This window comes from Callorhinchus milii, unplaced genomic scaffold, assembly GCF_018977255.1.
Source record: "Callorhinchus milii isolate IMCB2004 unplaced genomic scaffold, IMCB_Cmil_1.0 Scaffold3, whole genome shotgun sequence".
In the NCBI taxonomy this organism is placed as follows: domain Eukaryota; kingdom Metazoa; phylum Chordata; class Chondrichthyes; order Chimaeriformes; family Callorhinchidae; genus Callorhinchus; species Callorhinchus milii.
This window is the reverse complement of record NW_024704744.1, coordinates 88262166-88276970: the sequence shown is the minus strand read 5'-3', so window position 1 is coordinate 88276970 and position 14805 is coordinate 88262166. Positions and strand designations below refer to the sequence as shown.

General features: G+C 38.2%; 1 protein-coding gene across 4 annotated transcripts in view; it reads right to left on the bottom strand.

The window, feature by feature from the left end:
• Window positions 1-4286: 4286 nt before the first annotated feature.
• Window positions 4287-14805, bottom strand: part of esrrga (estrogen-related receptor gamma a) — a 183771-nt gene continuing 173252 nt past the window's right edge. For all 4 annotated transcript variants that reach the window (XM_007904500.1, XM_042333298.1, XM_007904499.2 and 1 more), the window contains 2 exons: window positions 10562-10831; window positions 4287-7329 (listed from right to left, as the gene is read on the bottom strand). In XM_007904500.1, the coding sequence (XP_007902691.1) occupies window positions 7085-7329; window positions 10562-10831 (515 nt within the window). In that variant the 3' untranslated portion in view covers window positions 4287-7084. The remainder of the gene's footprint in view (window positions 7330-10561; window positions 10832-14805) is intronic.

The following is a 14805-nucleotide window of genomic DNA, read 5'->3' as shown; positions in this document are numbered from 1 at the left end:
GGACAAATAGAATAGAGAATTGCTTCAGGGGCTGTCGAAAACTCCAAACTACACATTAGCACTCTTGTGATACCTTTGTGAAGTGTCTTTCTGAAACACCAGTTGACCTTGTACACAGAGGTCTACATCTCTTTTCAGACTTGATTGAGGTGAGGATTAAAGTGCAATAGTTGTCACCAGTGAGTGGAAGCTTTAAACAACAGTTATGTCAGCCAAAAATTCTGCTCATTTGAAGAGATTGGATCTCACTCAGCGACCAAAATATGTCAGAATCAGTAAATTGTTAAATCTACAAATGTCCCTAATTTAAAATCCCAGAGACAGGGCTTTATACTGACTGCAACAGCGCGCTTTGTGTGAAAAGTCGCTTTTTTTACGATTATGTAACAAAAAACAGAGCAAAAATGTAGGGGATTTGAAACAAAAGAAATAATAAAGACAAACAGTTGACACTCTGCATTGCCTCAAGCGATGATGTAAAATTGGTCATTCACTTCATGGCTGAATGTGGGACATAGCTATGTGCATACAAGCTGCTGTGTTCATTTACTAAAAATACAGTTGTTGTAAAAATACGGTCACACTTTACAGTAAAGTGTGAAGTGTTCTGAGGCATCCTCCTGAAGTGACATATAAATACAAGGATTATAATTATTACAACCATGTATTGATTATTGTAAGTTAAAGAAATTATTGTCACATATGGTCTCACAGTGAGGTGTTTAGCGTCTTTAAGTGATACAATACAAATCATGCCTCACTACCTGCAGGGTTGTATGAGGATCACCAGCACATGATAATAATAATCCTTGCATTTGATAGAGTGCCTAAACTGTTTAAAAGGCACAAAGTGCTTCACAGGTGATTGCTGTCAAGTGTTATGACTGTTTCTAGACAAAATCATTTTTCATTTCTAGACAAAATCATCTAACATTTGGCACATATCGAGGATTATCAATATTTCAGTAAAACAAACCCACTTCCAATATTAAGATTTAAGGCAAAATCAGCTTAAGACTGAGTGGAATTCAAGGCCTCAGGAACTTCTGTGCAGGGGGAACAAAAAGAATCAATATGGGGAAAGCACCCAGAGCTGCTGTTCAACACTTTCATGTGATGAGCAGAGCAGGGCTCCATCCAGCCCATGGTCTCAGGTGGAAGAGCTCACAGGATGTTGAGAGAGCTAACAAAATCAAATAAATAAAAAGTTTGTGAAAATTAAACATTTTGTGGATTTTTTAAAAAAGTATATATCTGATCGTTTGATATTCCTTTTCATTCCATGCCAAATTCGACAGCATAATTTAAGTATTCAAAGCCCTTGATGTCTTATTATTATTCCATATAAAGTCAATATTCATTTTCAGTTACTTCTCTAAGTGTTGTCACTGAGCAATAGTGTCAGTAGAATCTGAGAATGAACACATCCTTAAAAATACTAACTTTTTTTTAAGAATGTTTTTGCTTAGGTTTAGGACCCTGTTTTTATTTTTAAAAAGCGTTTTAATTCTGTGAGGACATCTTCCTAAAGGTTTGCATGCATTTCATAGCATTTTGATGATATCATTGCATTTTAGATCATGTGACAAGAACCAGCAGTGCAATCGGATTGATGACAATAGTCCTTTGGAACATCCAGAAACACAACGGTAAGAATGAGAGGCATATATTCAACACTCGTGCATTATAATCTGTTTCAAAAGATTGCTGCAATAGACCATATGGAACATTTAATGGAGAAACAATTGGGATGGCATCATTCAGTAACTTCAGATCATATGATGCAGAAAATGTGTGTATAGATTATAAAACAGTCTGATTGTTGAGATAAAATGGGTTATTTTAGGTAAAATTTGAAATTGCTCCCAATGCTCTAAAGATTGCGCTCCATCGATAAGCTGATGTAGCATTTAAAACTCCAGCAACCACATTTATATTTAATGCAGGACACTCGTCTCATATCTACTGTAGTTCCTAGCACAGATTAATCTTCATCAACAAAGTAGAAACACATTTCAGAGTAGATGTTTTCCACTTAACGAGAGCAGTTATTAACTGCTTCATTCATTACAGGCCTTTTCTCACCAAATGCATTAAATCACTTCTTGTCGAGCTACATAGTTTCAGGGCACAATAACTTACAAACCTCTTTTAAAATAAAAGAACGCTGTTCATTTAGGGGAAAAAAAGACTACATTTTAGAGAGTATAATTATTGTTGGAAGTCTAAAATTCTCCTTTGCTTCTCCCCTAACTGAAAAATTACAACCTTGGTTTTTTTTTAATAAAGGCATCAATTCAAGGCAGTGACTTCCAAAACTATTTTATTTCAAAAAACTATTATTTTTGCATGTCATTATCAAATAAATAGTTTTCATCCAACTTCTTTTCCAATTACCTCACCCAGAATCTTTTTGGTTCACACAGGATTCCACCTGCCAGCTAACTATAAGCCATAAACTCATTTTGTCACAGATTGGCTTTTGCCTACCTCACATTCACTTCATTTAATTAATCTCAATCTGCAACCTGCTTCAACAGATTTCTTTTGCTTAACTTTCTAGATAAATGTTAGGTATGAAATGAAAGTTCTTTCTCTCTGGCTGATTGTGAGACTTTACTGCATGAAACAGATTGCTTGCAAAATGCAGTCACTAAACTGGACAGCAATTCCCTATGAAAAACACTTTACACTCGCTACATGAAATGTAAGAATTATTATTTGTTACATTATTGCTTATTGTCATCTGATGCAACAACTTTCTGCTACTTAGTTTCATGTTCTTACAAGAGAACATTTGCAGGCAGGCGTTTGCCTAGAAAATGTACAGTCACTTTACCCACTTTGTCCAGCAAGTTAAATAATCCTCCAGGTAAAATGGGTCATTCATTTCATGGCTGTTTGTTGGACATTGCTGTGCAAAAAAATTCTGTTGTGTTTGCCTACAAATACAGCCACTTGATTGAGAACGCCTCGATGACATGATGAAGCACTATATTAAATGCAAGGTTTATTATCCTATGAAGCACTTTGAGGCCCCATCCTGGCGTGAAAGGAGCTATATCAAAAGCAAAGGGGCAAAAACAGTCATAAAAAAGCAGGAAATGTACAGCTCCTTGCTCAGCACTAATGGCAAATGTGGTCCTTCATAGAGAATACAAAACTAGATCAAGGAAGGAAAATAAAATGCAGAGGAGCATGTGGGACAATTTATGGATTTAGATTTTAATTATGACCGATAGGGAAACCCAGTACTTGTAGCAATAGTGCCAAGACTAGTGAGATTCAAACTCATTTGACCTCACTGCAAGGTTTAGGTAGTTTTTTGCTTATCTGTTAATTAGTAAGAAAAAAGGGAGTATTTGCTTAAAAATAGGGCAGTGAAAGTGAATCCAGAATGATAATTTCATTGAGGTAGGACAGTTGGTCATGATTGCGTAAGCCGCTTTTGGGACTGATGCCAAGAAATATTTCTTTACGCAGAAGATAGTCGACTACTGGAACGGGTTACTAGGAAGGCTGGTAAAAGCCACAGCATTGGAGTCATTTAAGAAATTGTTAATTGACACTGAAGGTGGAGTTGTCATTCTGCAAAGATTACGTCACAAGGGCCGAATTGCCTTTGCCATTCAAATCTCTCATGATATATACTGACCATCATTTCCAACAACAACAAATTGCATTTATATGGCGCCTTTCAGGTCGGGAGGACGTCCCAAAGTGCTGGGACTGCCAGTTGGTACAATTCACTATGCAACAAAAAGGAATGAACACTCCTGTGATAGACAAACTGCTATTGTGTACAATGAAGCATCTATTATTTTTAAGCTAACACAGATCGGTGTATCAAGCCACAAAGACTTCCGTGTGTGTATTTGTAGTTCTTTTTACACTTGATGAATTCCTTTCAAGTTGAAGCGGCAATCCCAGGAATCGTTTTAGAGGGTATGCAGTTAATTTCAGGTTAGAGGTACAAGTTACGTGGGTTTGGCGGGGGCAGGGGATCACAAGTGCTCAAAATATAAAAATAATAAATATTTAGACCAGTCAAAGCTGTGGCCTACCCATTTAGAAACCCTCATCTCTTGTTAGCCATTAACTCATTACTGTTTGTGGAACGTTACTGTGGTTGCAGTGTATTACAGGGTACACTTTACAGTAAATCCTGTGAAGAGCTTTGAGATGTCCTCCTGATGTGAAACTTTCTGTTTCAAATGCAAGAATTCTTAGTATTAGCTATTTCATTTTTTTCCTTCCAAAAAAAACACTCTACAAACACAAGCATGTAAAAGTGGAAGCTTGTTTAATATTGCTCTACCATCATCCTGAAAGGCATAATTAGAGTACACATTGGAACTGATTAAAGTTACAGAATCATTGTCTCCTTTTGCATTAACAATATATACAATATAAAATAAATACATTTACACAAATGGACATTTGTCAGCACACAGTATGATACACGTCACAAAAATATACAGTTGATTGTTTACAGATGTGAAGCACAAAGCTTGCCTAGACCTACAGACATGTTTTTTTTCCACTACACGTTAACTTCAACTCCTGGTATTTGTAGCTTTTTAAAACTTTTTTGTCTGCTTTTAAACTTTGCACATAAGACCGCCATAAATTGTTTGTAGGCAGGTAAACACAGATGCATAAATAATTTAAATACAACCACCAACACCCACATCCTCTTCTATATAAGAAAAATAGCCGTTTATAATTTTTTCATATTATTTCAAAACTTGTTTTTTTTCTTAAAATGCAAAATAGTGGAATAAATATTTGTTCTGATTGAAATGCAAGTGCAACTGTTTTGGGGAGTTGCACAATCATCTATTGCCATAATTAAGCAGGAAAAAAATGCAAATAAAGAAAAAAAAGAAAACAGATACAGCTAAAACATACAACCTTCATTTTAACTGAATCTCATTTTCTGCCCGTCTGAGCGCTGGTAAATGAGACTTCATTGCTGGTTCTAACCATAAGCATGCGCAAAATAAATCTCAAAATCCATCCCTTGCACTCCACAGAGGCTAAGCTCCTATTACTCAAAATCAGCACCTTATTCCCAGGAGTTGGATTATTTTGAAGGATCGTGCCAACTTCTTAGTTCCCTATTACAGCTATAAACTTCAAGTTATTGACCACCTGAATGAGCTGCTAATGATGAATAAAGTCTAGAATCACAGTACAGTCAATTCTCTACTGAGAAACCACAATCTACTATATAGTCTCGTACAGCTAATGATACACAGTATTTATAGCACAAGGTTGATGCATACCGTCAACCTTATTTTGTTTTTTTTCTCCAAAGCACACAATGTAGCAGTAGTTTGGGAAACTTGTATGCACCAAAAACTTGCGACGACACAAAGCTGTTTAATAACAACCATTTGAGATGTTTGAACATAGCCATATTTACAGCATTTAAAAATTAGACATTTACCTATTGTTTGGAAATATTCAAATTCTTTTCTAAGATATACATCATTATTCTACAATAAACTGTTACACAAAATATCCCTTTTTAAATTAATGATTTAAATGTGTATTGTCGGAAGAGATATTTGTTCTGATTCTTAATCTATTTTGATCTTATTATTAATAGGAGCAATCTTATCACCAGTAAGGAATAGAATACACTATCTCCTGAGGAATTTTACATCCATTACTGTCTCTAATTCTACCCTGTGTCTAATGCGTACAATCACAAGAATCTAACACCACAATAAGAACAAGACAATAGTCTTTGAATTCAACTAAAATTAGAAGAACACAGCAAACATGAAACATTGCAAGCTGAACTACAACATTTTTTTTGTTTCCAATACATGACCTCAGGTTAGGCTCACAATCTTTGATTACATATGTGTACACAGAAGAGGATGTCACATGGTACAACAGGGAGCAGCTACTAATACTGACAATTGAGTACTTGGTACAGGTTAGCGCCTTAATTTGTTTGTAAAACGTAGCAAATGTAGTTTTTTGGGGGGAGGGGGGGAAATGACATTGGACTGTTTGCCAAGTCAAATTAGATTACACCTCTTAACAGTCTTAAGTTTCAATTGATTGACAAATGCATGAAAATGGCCTGTATAATACATGGCTTTGCTTTAGTGCCATATTTCAAAGTATGGTGGGGTAAGCTAGTGTATTCTTGTTGAAACCGGATCGGATTATCATATCAACTAGTCTATCAATGAAGGTGTAATCTAATTGCAATAATGAAATTGAAGCGATGTATTACCTTGTGTTAAAGAAGTTGAGGATCTTGACTGAACTGGCACTCAACATAAATTGCATCCATAAAAAGTATGCACCTTCTCATTCGCTATTGCTTAAGATAAATTCACACATTAATAAAATGGCTGTAGTGGTAAAGCTGGTACAAAAAACCCATAAACATCAACAACAAAAGGTTTTAAAAAAAGCATTCCAAAAGTTTTGTTTGTTCTTCATAACTGTCCATCATTTTTCCAGCCAGCAAATAAATGCAGTATTTTCAGTATTGCATGACTGAGTAAAGCTTACTATTCCCTGAAATAGACGTAGTTCCTAACCTAAGAAATATCTGGAAGACTTGAAAACAATTAAGGAATTAAATGGCTGTAACTGATCTAAGGTGGAAAAAATGCAATGAGAAGAAGCAGCCAATGCAACGCTGCTCTGTTGCCTAATTACAGACTGTTCATATGGAACCTAATATTGCATTCAGCTAATGCACTGTACTGTTAGGTAAAACAGTTGTCAGTCTGAATCCTTTCGTTGATGGGGATATTTCTGGTATTAGTTCAGTGGCATCCATATTATGGATTCCCATCCTTTGGCAGGGCTGGCTTCCTTCTCTCTCTTCACTTAGAGACCTCATTTAAAAAGTTCGACAGCAAAATCTGCATGAAAAAGTCCTAGAAGAATGAGAAGTTGAAAGCTGCTTCACAGTCATACTGCTAAATATCAGTGCAGTTTTTTCAATTAAACACTACTGTTAACTTTGATTCAATTCCTACATTTTTTCCCTTTGACATGGCCTAACCCCATTCTGTGTGCTTTCATGGGATGGCCGAGGTTCCTCTAGTCAGACCTTGGCCTCCAGCATTTCCAAGAATAGTTTGTGCATGGGAACCTTGCCTTCCAGTTTGATGTTGTAGAAATGCTGCACAGCTTTGGTGGAGGTCTGCCGGAGAAGCGGGAGAGTCATCAGCAGCTTTCCAGCACGGCGTGGATCTTCCCCGTGTTGCCCGGCCTCATAGTCCTGCAGTGCTTCATGCAAGACATCTTGCAGCTTCTGAACAGCTTCAACATCTTCTATGTGCATTGAATCTGAAGGGAATAAAACCAACATGAAACTGAACGCATTCGTGCACTCGCAACCATAAAGGAATCAACAGTATCCAGTGATTTAAAACAAAACAAATGTAAGATTCTACATACAATACTTATATTGCTTCAATGTTGTTAACTTGTTTTAAACATCGATGGGCTCAAACACACACTTTAAATTAGAAATGATCAACCTTAAATAAAACGGAACACTATTTGGTGCTTCACTTAAGATCTAACTTGATATGTTAGGCTAACTTAATATCTGGATTAGATAGTCTGCCTACAAATACAATCACTACACTTCACAGTAAATATCCTACAAAACCCCTTGAAATATCTCTTTGACGTGAGAAGGCACTATATCAACTGCACGGATTACTATTATTGTTATTATTAGATGCTTTAGAATGCAACCGCATGACGTTGACATTCAGCAAGTCAAATCAGGAAAAAATCTTCATGTATACATTATCATTTAATTTAATTGATGAAACATGATGTTGTCAAAGATCAATGAATGATGCTTTTTCAAAAACAAAGTAGTGACCATAGCAGTTAATGAGGAGGGGAGGTTGCAGTTCTCAACTTAGTAAACCTTTCATTATTGTCTATGTTAAAAAAATGTAACCTTAACAAAGTCAAATAATTGAATACTTTTTTTTACAAAACAAACCTTCTAGATGATTATCTTTCAATGCAGTGTCTAAAAACAGTTTTTTTCCCCCATCCAAATCTCAAGGAACTTCTATCTATATTGCATATTGTGCTTTTTATTGCTTCTTTTTTTTACAGGGCAAGATATTCACACTGTGCTTTACCTACTGTGATGCCCAGTTACAGATAATTAACTTCTTTGCTTTTACAGTTTCTTAAAAGATTTTAATTTTGTGCTTTGCTACCACTGCTTCTCAGCCACATTGTATCTATTTATATTTCTCGCAATATTAAGTGATAAATGTCTTGCCAGCATGACTTTATTAATAAAAAGATGAACAGATCTGCAATTGGAAAATGTTACTAGCGTAGCACTAGGCCTTCAAATCCTTTTACTTTATTTTTTTCTGTTTCGAGAGATATTTAATGTCAATTATTACAAAAAAAATTGTTACTGCAGGACACAATATATTTTGTTTAACACTGCTTGATAATTATGTTCTCCTTTGCTTTACAATTTCTGCTATGGTAAAATCCAGAGTCACACAAGCCACAACCACTAATGCTTAGGAACAACAACAACAACAAGATTCCATTTATAAAGCGCCTTTCACGTCAGGAGGACGTCCCAAGGCGCTGCACAGTTGGGTCATGACCCGAGCAGGGGGGAAATGGTCAGGGTGAGGGGAGGGAAGGGAGGGAGCGAGGAAGGGGGAAATGGTCAGGGTGAGGGGAGGGAAGGGAGGGAGTGAGGAGGGGGAAGAGAGTCGAGAGGGGAGCTGAAGGCTCGGTCAAAGAGAAAGGTTTTGAGACCGGCCTTGAAGGAGGAGAGGGAAGAAGCAAGGCGAAGGCACTGGGGGATGGAGTTCCAGAGCCTGGAACAGCGTGATCTTATTGTGAATTAGCCCTGCTTTATGACACCACCCCCCAAAAAAACATGCAAATAGAAGATGTGTAAATAAATCTACATGATACTCATACAAAAGTCAAATTCATCAAAGGGGGAGGAGACGTTTCTGAATCAATCTAGTAAACTAGAAAGGTAGTGGATTAGTTTATTTTTCAAAATTGCTGAGTTTAGAAATGTCATTAAGGGTTGAAGGGGCCCTTGCTCCTATCTCATTCTCGTTTGCCCGTCAGGGCCAGCAAAGTGCCAACAGCAGTTGCTGAGACAAATGAAAAAAGTGCAACTTTTTGTTGAAACAATTTCTCTCCCATCAATCTAGGAATTTGCACATCAATATACGAGATGAACTGTTAATTACAAAATCAATTAAAAAATAATTTTCAAAACAGTCACGCTTTGATTCTCAGGGGTACAATTTGGCAGAAGGTTCATCTCGGACCCACCAAATCAAGAGCTGTCATCCGAAAATAAGCAAAAGCAATCTGGTTTTTCATTTTTCAGCGTGGCTGAGCCCAGCCTGAGATTGATCAACACATATGGCCTCAGAAAACAAACTGTCAATACCTTGAGTGCTGCAGAATTTGAACAAATGGCTGTCCTCCCATTCAGCTACTCATTGCATTCCATTTAACAGATTTTATTGAGTTTCCTTCTTGTAATTAAAGAGAAAACTACTGGCCGGCAACCAAGATAAAGTTCAAAGATTAGGTCAAAACAAAAGGAGGCAGGGGGAAATGGAGGGACATGGCGTGATTGTCAACGGTACACAACATCAGAGCTGTTATTGACACACAGGTAGCTAACGATCAGTATGTTATTAAAGAGGGATCTATCATGAACTTTATGCAAATGCTAAAGTGTCTAAAGACTGCGATAAAGCATTGGGGAGAAGGGAAAAAAACAACAAAGCACAAACGATTTTATTCATGATTCATTCCCAGTTGCTTCTGCAATTCAAATGTGGATAATGTACGTGCTGGAGGGTTTAACCTCCTCTGTGCTGGTGTGATATTCAGTGAAATAAAGTGCCTGGCTTTCCTTTTTTTTTAAAAATTGCTGGAGAGTAATTTGGTAACGAAATTTCAGTTGAGTAAAAGCAGCTTTTACTTTCAAAAGCAAAGTCTTGTGAAAGTTGAGTGGATCAGTCCTGTATGAACAGCTTTGCTGAATTACTAAAACCTAATTGAGTTAACCATTTTCGAAGAATGATCCAATTATTTTATGCCACATCCATCATTGATAACATCTATTTCAACACAAGATCAATTTTTGTTGTTAAACAGCACATTATCTTAGAAGAGTTCCAATATACAACCAAGCTTACATTAAAACCTCTGAGCTAGCAGGCAGTTCCCATAGCTGATTTACGACAATGTGCTCCTATTACTTACAGCACATTATCAGTTTATTTTGCCTAATGATGGATACACTAGAATAGCTTATAATGGTGAGTGATTGATTCACTATTTAGCAATTTACTAAAAAAAATATTTAACCAACACGAATACCTGAACTTTCAATATGGCTTCACTGACAAACCCTAGGGGGGTGGGGCGGGGGGGTGGGGAGAGAGATAACCAGCACAGAAGGGGTTAAACATGAGGAGGAGGTTGGTGGGGGAATATGACTTATTTAAACTGTGCCAAACAGTCAAGCAAGTCTGCCAACCTGAATTAGCAAGCGCTATAGCTTTGAGGGTGACAAACTCTTCTTTCTCCAGCTTCATGCTCTTGTATTTTTTTACCAGCTGGAGGACGGCGTTATTCAGGTCGAGGAGCCCAGCGAGCTTGGACTGGTCTTCATCCATGATGTAGTCTTCAGCATAGACCAGTTCGTCCTCAAAAGATAGTGACCTGTACACAACTCCTAGGATCAGAATCTCCATCCAGGCACTCTGAAGGAGACTCATCTGATCGGCCAGAGATAGTGTGGAGAACCCTAGCAAGAAGAGAAAGAACACAATGGTTTTAGTCTTGACACACTTATACTATCGAAACCTAAATGACTGAACTCAAGTTGAACATTTTCCTGCACTTATTATTCCTTGTATAGTCAGAAAATCCTGCACGTTTGACCCCAACATGTGGCAAACACTGCAGGTTCAAATGTAAAATGTTACTTTACACCCCAAGGTACAACAACACAATGTTGTCACCAATTCTATCACTTAACCTCACTATTTGAATATCATGTAGCTGATAAAGACCATTTGGACCATTGCTGGGCCCCCTTTGGCTGGAGTTCTTCCCATGCACCCTGCTGCAGACTGGAACCTGGGACTCCCGAACCAGGCTCACAATGATTTGAGCACATGGCACCAATGAATGCAGTGATGTCACTGTTCCCCGTCCCCCAGACTACTGCTCTTGCTGCCCCAAACCAGGTGTGTTGTAGGACAGAAAACCTGGTGCAATTCCAAATCGATCGTGAACCTAGGCGAGTGCAGATGACTGACTGCACTCAGTTAGCACCTGAACTTATTTGTTTTTGCAATAAGAGCATCTCAAATTCAGTGTGAAAGAGTGCTGTAAAAAGGACTGAAGCCACGCTATATATTTTATATTCCTTGCCACAGGGCTCTCTCTGCCTTGCCATGCCTGTAGTTTCTGTGCCAGGGCATTATTTATGGCAGTGACACTGCTGTGACTATCGGTGAGACAGAGGCAACACAGCTGTGGTAGCTGAACAGCAAATCCGTCACCATTTTATCAGGGGAGGGGGAATTTTAAAACATCTGTTCAGGCAAGGCTGTCAGGCTGAAGACTTTGCTACATGAATCAGTTTGCTTCATCCCTGTCTAACTAAACCACTAATGGCAAACAGCTCATTATGTATCTTTCACAGTATTGTTTATAACAACTAGCATACTAATTTATTACCTCCTCATTGTTAAGATCTGCTATCTTGTTAACAGGGCAAGTTTACAGGTTTTGAGATTTTTTTGAAAAAACAAGGCTGTCGGTTTGACGCAGAGTGGAATGCCAGTTGCCAGAGCTCGCCTTAAGCACTTAATACAATCATCAAAGGGGATTAGCCAAGCTTTCAAACTGTGTGTGTGTATGAGTGTGTGCGTGTATATGAATGTGTGTGTGTATGAATGTGTGTGTGTGTATGTGAGTGTGTGTGTGTGTGTGTGTGTGTGTTGGTGGTAGTGGGCATAAAAGACGACAAGGTTATGATAACAGCTTAGATCAGCCTAAGTTTTTTCAAACCAATAGCAATGACATAATCTAACACTGTGACTCCCCCCATATATATATAAAAATATTATTTTTCTTGGAAAAGTTCAAAATATAGCAAAGTTTTACATGAAACGTTTGCACCATTTAAGCTCTAATCAAATAGCACAACTGAACCATGCCTTTACAGTATGCCAGCAATGCTACCAAAATAACTTGTGTCATCTATAATTCTTTACGTGTGTGTGGCACAGCCACTTCCTCCCCACCCTGCACATGCCTTCAAACACTCAAAAATATTCCTCCAAAGAAAAAGCTTTTGAAATGGTGATGCCAAGTTCTTTGACATGTCCTTCCAAAATGAAAGGTGCAAAATACATCTAAATTGCCTTGCAATTGTATTAAGAAAGCTTTTGCCTTTTCAATCTGATAATAATAACATAATAATAGTAATAATCCTTGCATTTGATATAACGCCTTTCACGTTCGGAGGACAATTCAAAGCACACACAGGATTTATTATAAAGTGTTGTGATTGTGGCAAAGCTGGCAGCCAATGTTTGCACACAGCAACATCCCACAAACAGCCATGGAGTGATTCACCGGGAAACAGAACAAATCTCTTTTGTCACACACTCACAGTACGAACTCCCAGAAGCAGCAGATGCCCTGTATGTGTGTCTGCCAGCACCTTCGTGCGACGGCAGAGAGCTAGTTTTATTTTCTCTCTATCCCCCTCCCCCTCCACCAGACACTGCTGTTGGTAAATAATTAGATTTACACATTCCCAATCTACACACATCTTCGGCCTAATAATTAAAAGCAGGATGATTAGTTTATTGAGTGAAAGGAGGAACTTTTTTTTATTGAGGCCTATCAATGATTTTATCAGGGCAGCACTTTTACGGTTGTCATGTGGGTGCAGGCATCCAATTTTTCTTATCTGACTGATTAATACAAACGCTGTTTCAGGATGCATTAATTAACAGATACAAATCTACGTTCTCATGAAGGGATCAATAAAGAGAAGAAAAGAGGCATCAAAGTGAATTTAGTGCTGATGATGGAGAAGGCAATGTATTGACATTTACGTGCGCAGAAACTCCAAAGTCTGCCCAGTTCTGCTCTGAGCTTCAACCACTGATGCAAACGCCAGTGGCGCTTTGTCAAGCACATTTGGGTAGGTGAATGGGTGCACTTCAGTCTGCTAAAAGGCTAAATATTTGACTGTGTGAAGGGCAAAAAAAATATATATATGACAGTTAGTCTTTAAAAGGCACTTTCATTCTGAAAGATATGCAAGATATAAGTAGTCGTTTGCACACAAAATAAATTCAGCCCAAGGTAACGGGGACATGTTACGCAGATCCGGCAATTGCAGTAACAAAAATAGTGTGCGTTTTGTCCATTAGCAACGGTTTTGCTTTGGGCTCAATTATTGGGTCAGGAGGATTTGCATTGAAACATTGCTGCCTGCCCCCTCCCCACGCCAAAAAAAATTCACCATGCTGCCCGCCATCATACACCGACGAGGTGCACGCACAAATAATGACCAGAGGATGACTGACTGTGTAGTTATACCCTGGGAGACAGAGATATGAGTTAAAATATCTTTCGTTGCCGATAAAATTTGCAAAGATTTAAAAAAAACTAACAAAAGATTTTGGGTTAAGTTAACTGCAGGCAGATTGCACATCATTTGGCTTATGCTGTTGCTATGCATGCTGCTAAACAGCATGCATTTACTTATTTTTAATGTTGATAGAGGCACAGGGGGAAAACAGAAGAATTCAGATTTTTCTGAGCATCATTAGTCATTTGAAGGATATCCCGAAAATCAAAAATTTAGGAAAATTCCCCAGTCACAGACAGATTCTGAATGGTTTAGGCTTTGCTCTCTGTGGTCATTGACTTGCACTTCTGACCAGATTCAATTTTACAAAGTAAAATAGCTTGAAGATTATTCAGCATGGGGTCTCAGTAGCCCAGCATGTTAACCTGTTAATGCACAATACTACATAAGGCAATGGTAGGATAAGACGATGACCTTCTGATCTCAGATGGGCCATCTGGGGAGGTACTCAGAGAAGCAAGTCAGTTCTGTTGGCTTGGCTTCGCTGGGAGGGGAGGAGAAGGAATGGAAGCTTGGAAGCTGACATGCTCTTCTGAATTTCCCATTCAGACATTTTGGAAGAGACCTGAACACAAATTCGATGTCCCACCTCCACAAAGTGCCTAAGTAATGTGGTGGTGGACCTAAAGAATGGGGAGAAAATTAAATAAAAAACAAAACGGAGAGAATGTATTTAAGAGGATACTTGATGCTTACATGAGGGAGAAGGGAAGAGAGAGTTATAGGAGAGGGGAGTAATATGGGTGGAGGCTCATATGGAGTACAAATACTGGCATAGTTGGTCTGAATAACCTGTTTCCATTGCAACACTGGATGTAATTCTATGAAAGAATATAATGCCCCCCCCCCGCCCCCATCAGACATTTTTCACTTGTTTGGAAACAAACGATGCAATGGCAGAAAGTGCACAGAAAGACATCACTACCTCGCTTGCAAAGGACATCACTAAGGCACTGGCAGTTTAAAGCACATGACCAAGTTGTATAATGCTCTTAAAGAAGTCCTTGTGACATCAGCCAGGGTTTCCACTCTTGAAAATATGTGTGTGCAAGAACGTTAATGAAACTAAACCTCACATTTGATATTCCGCCCTTCACGCA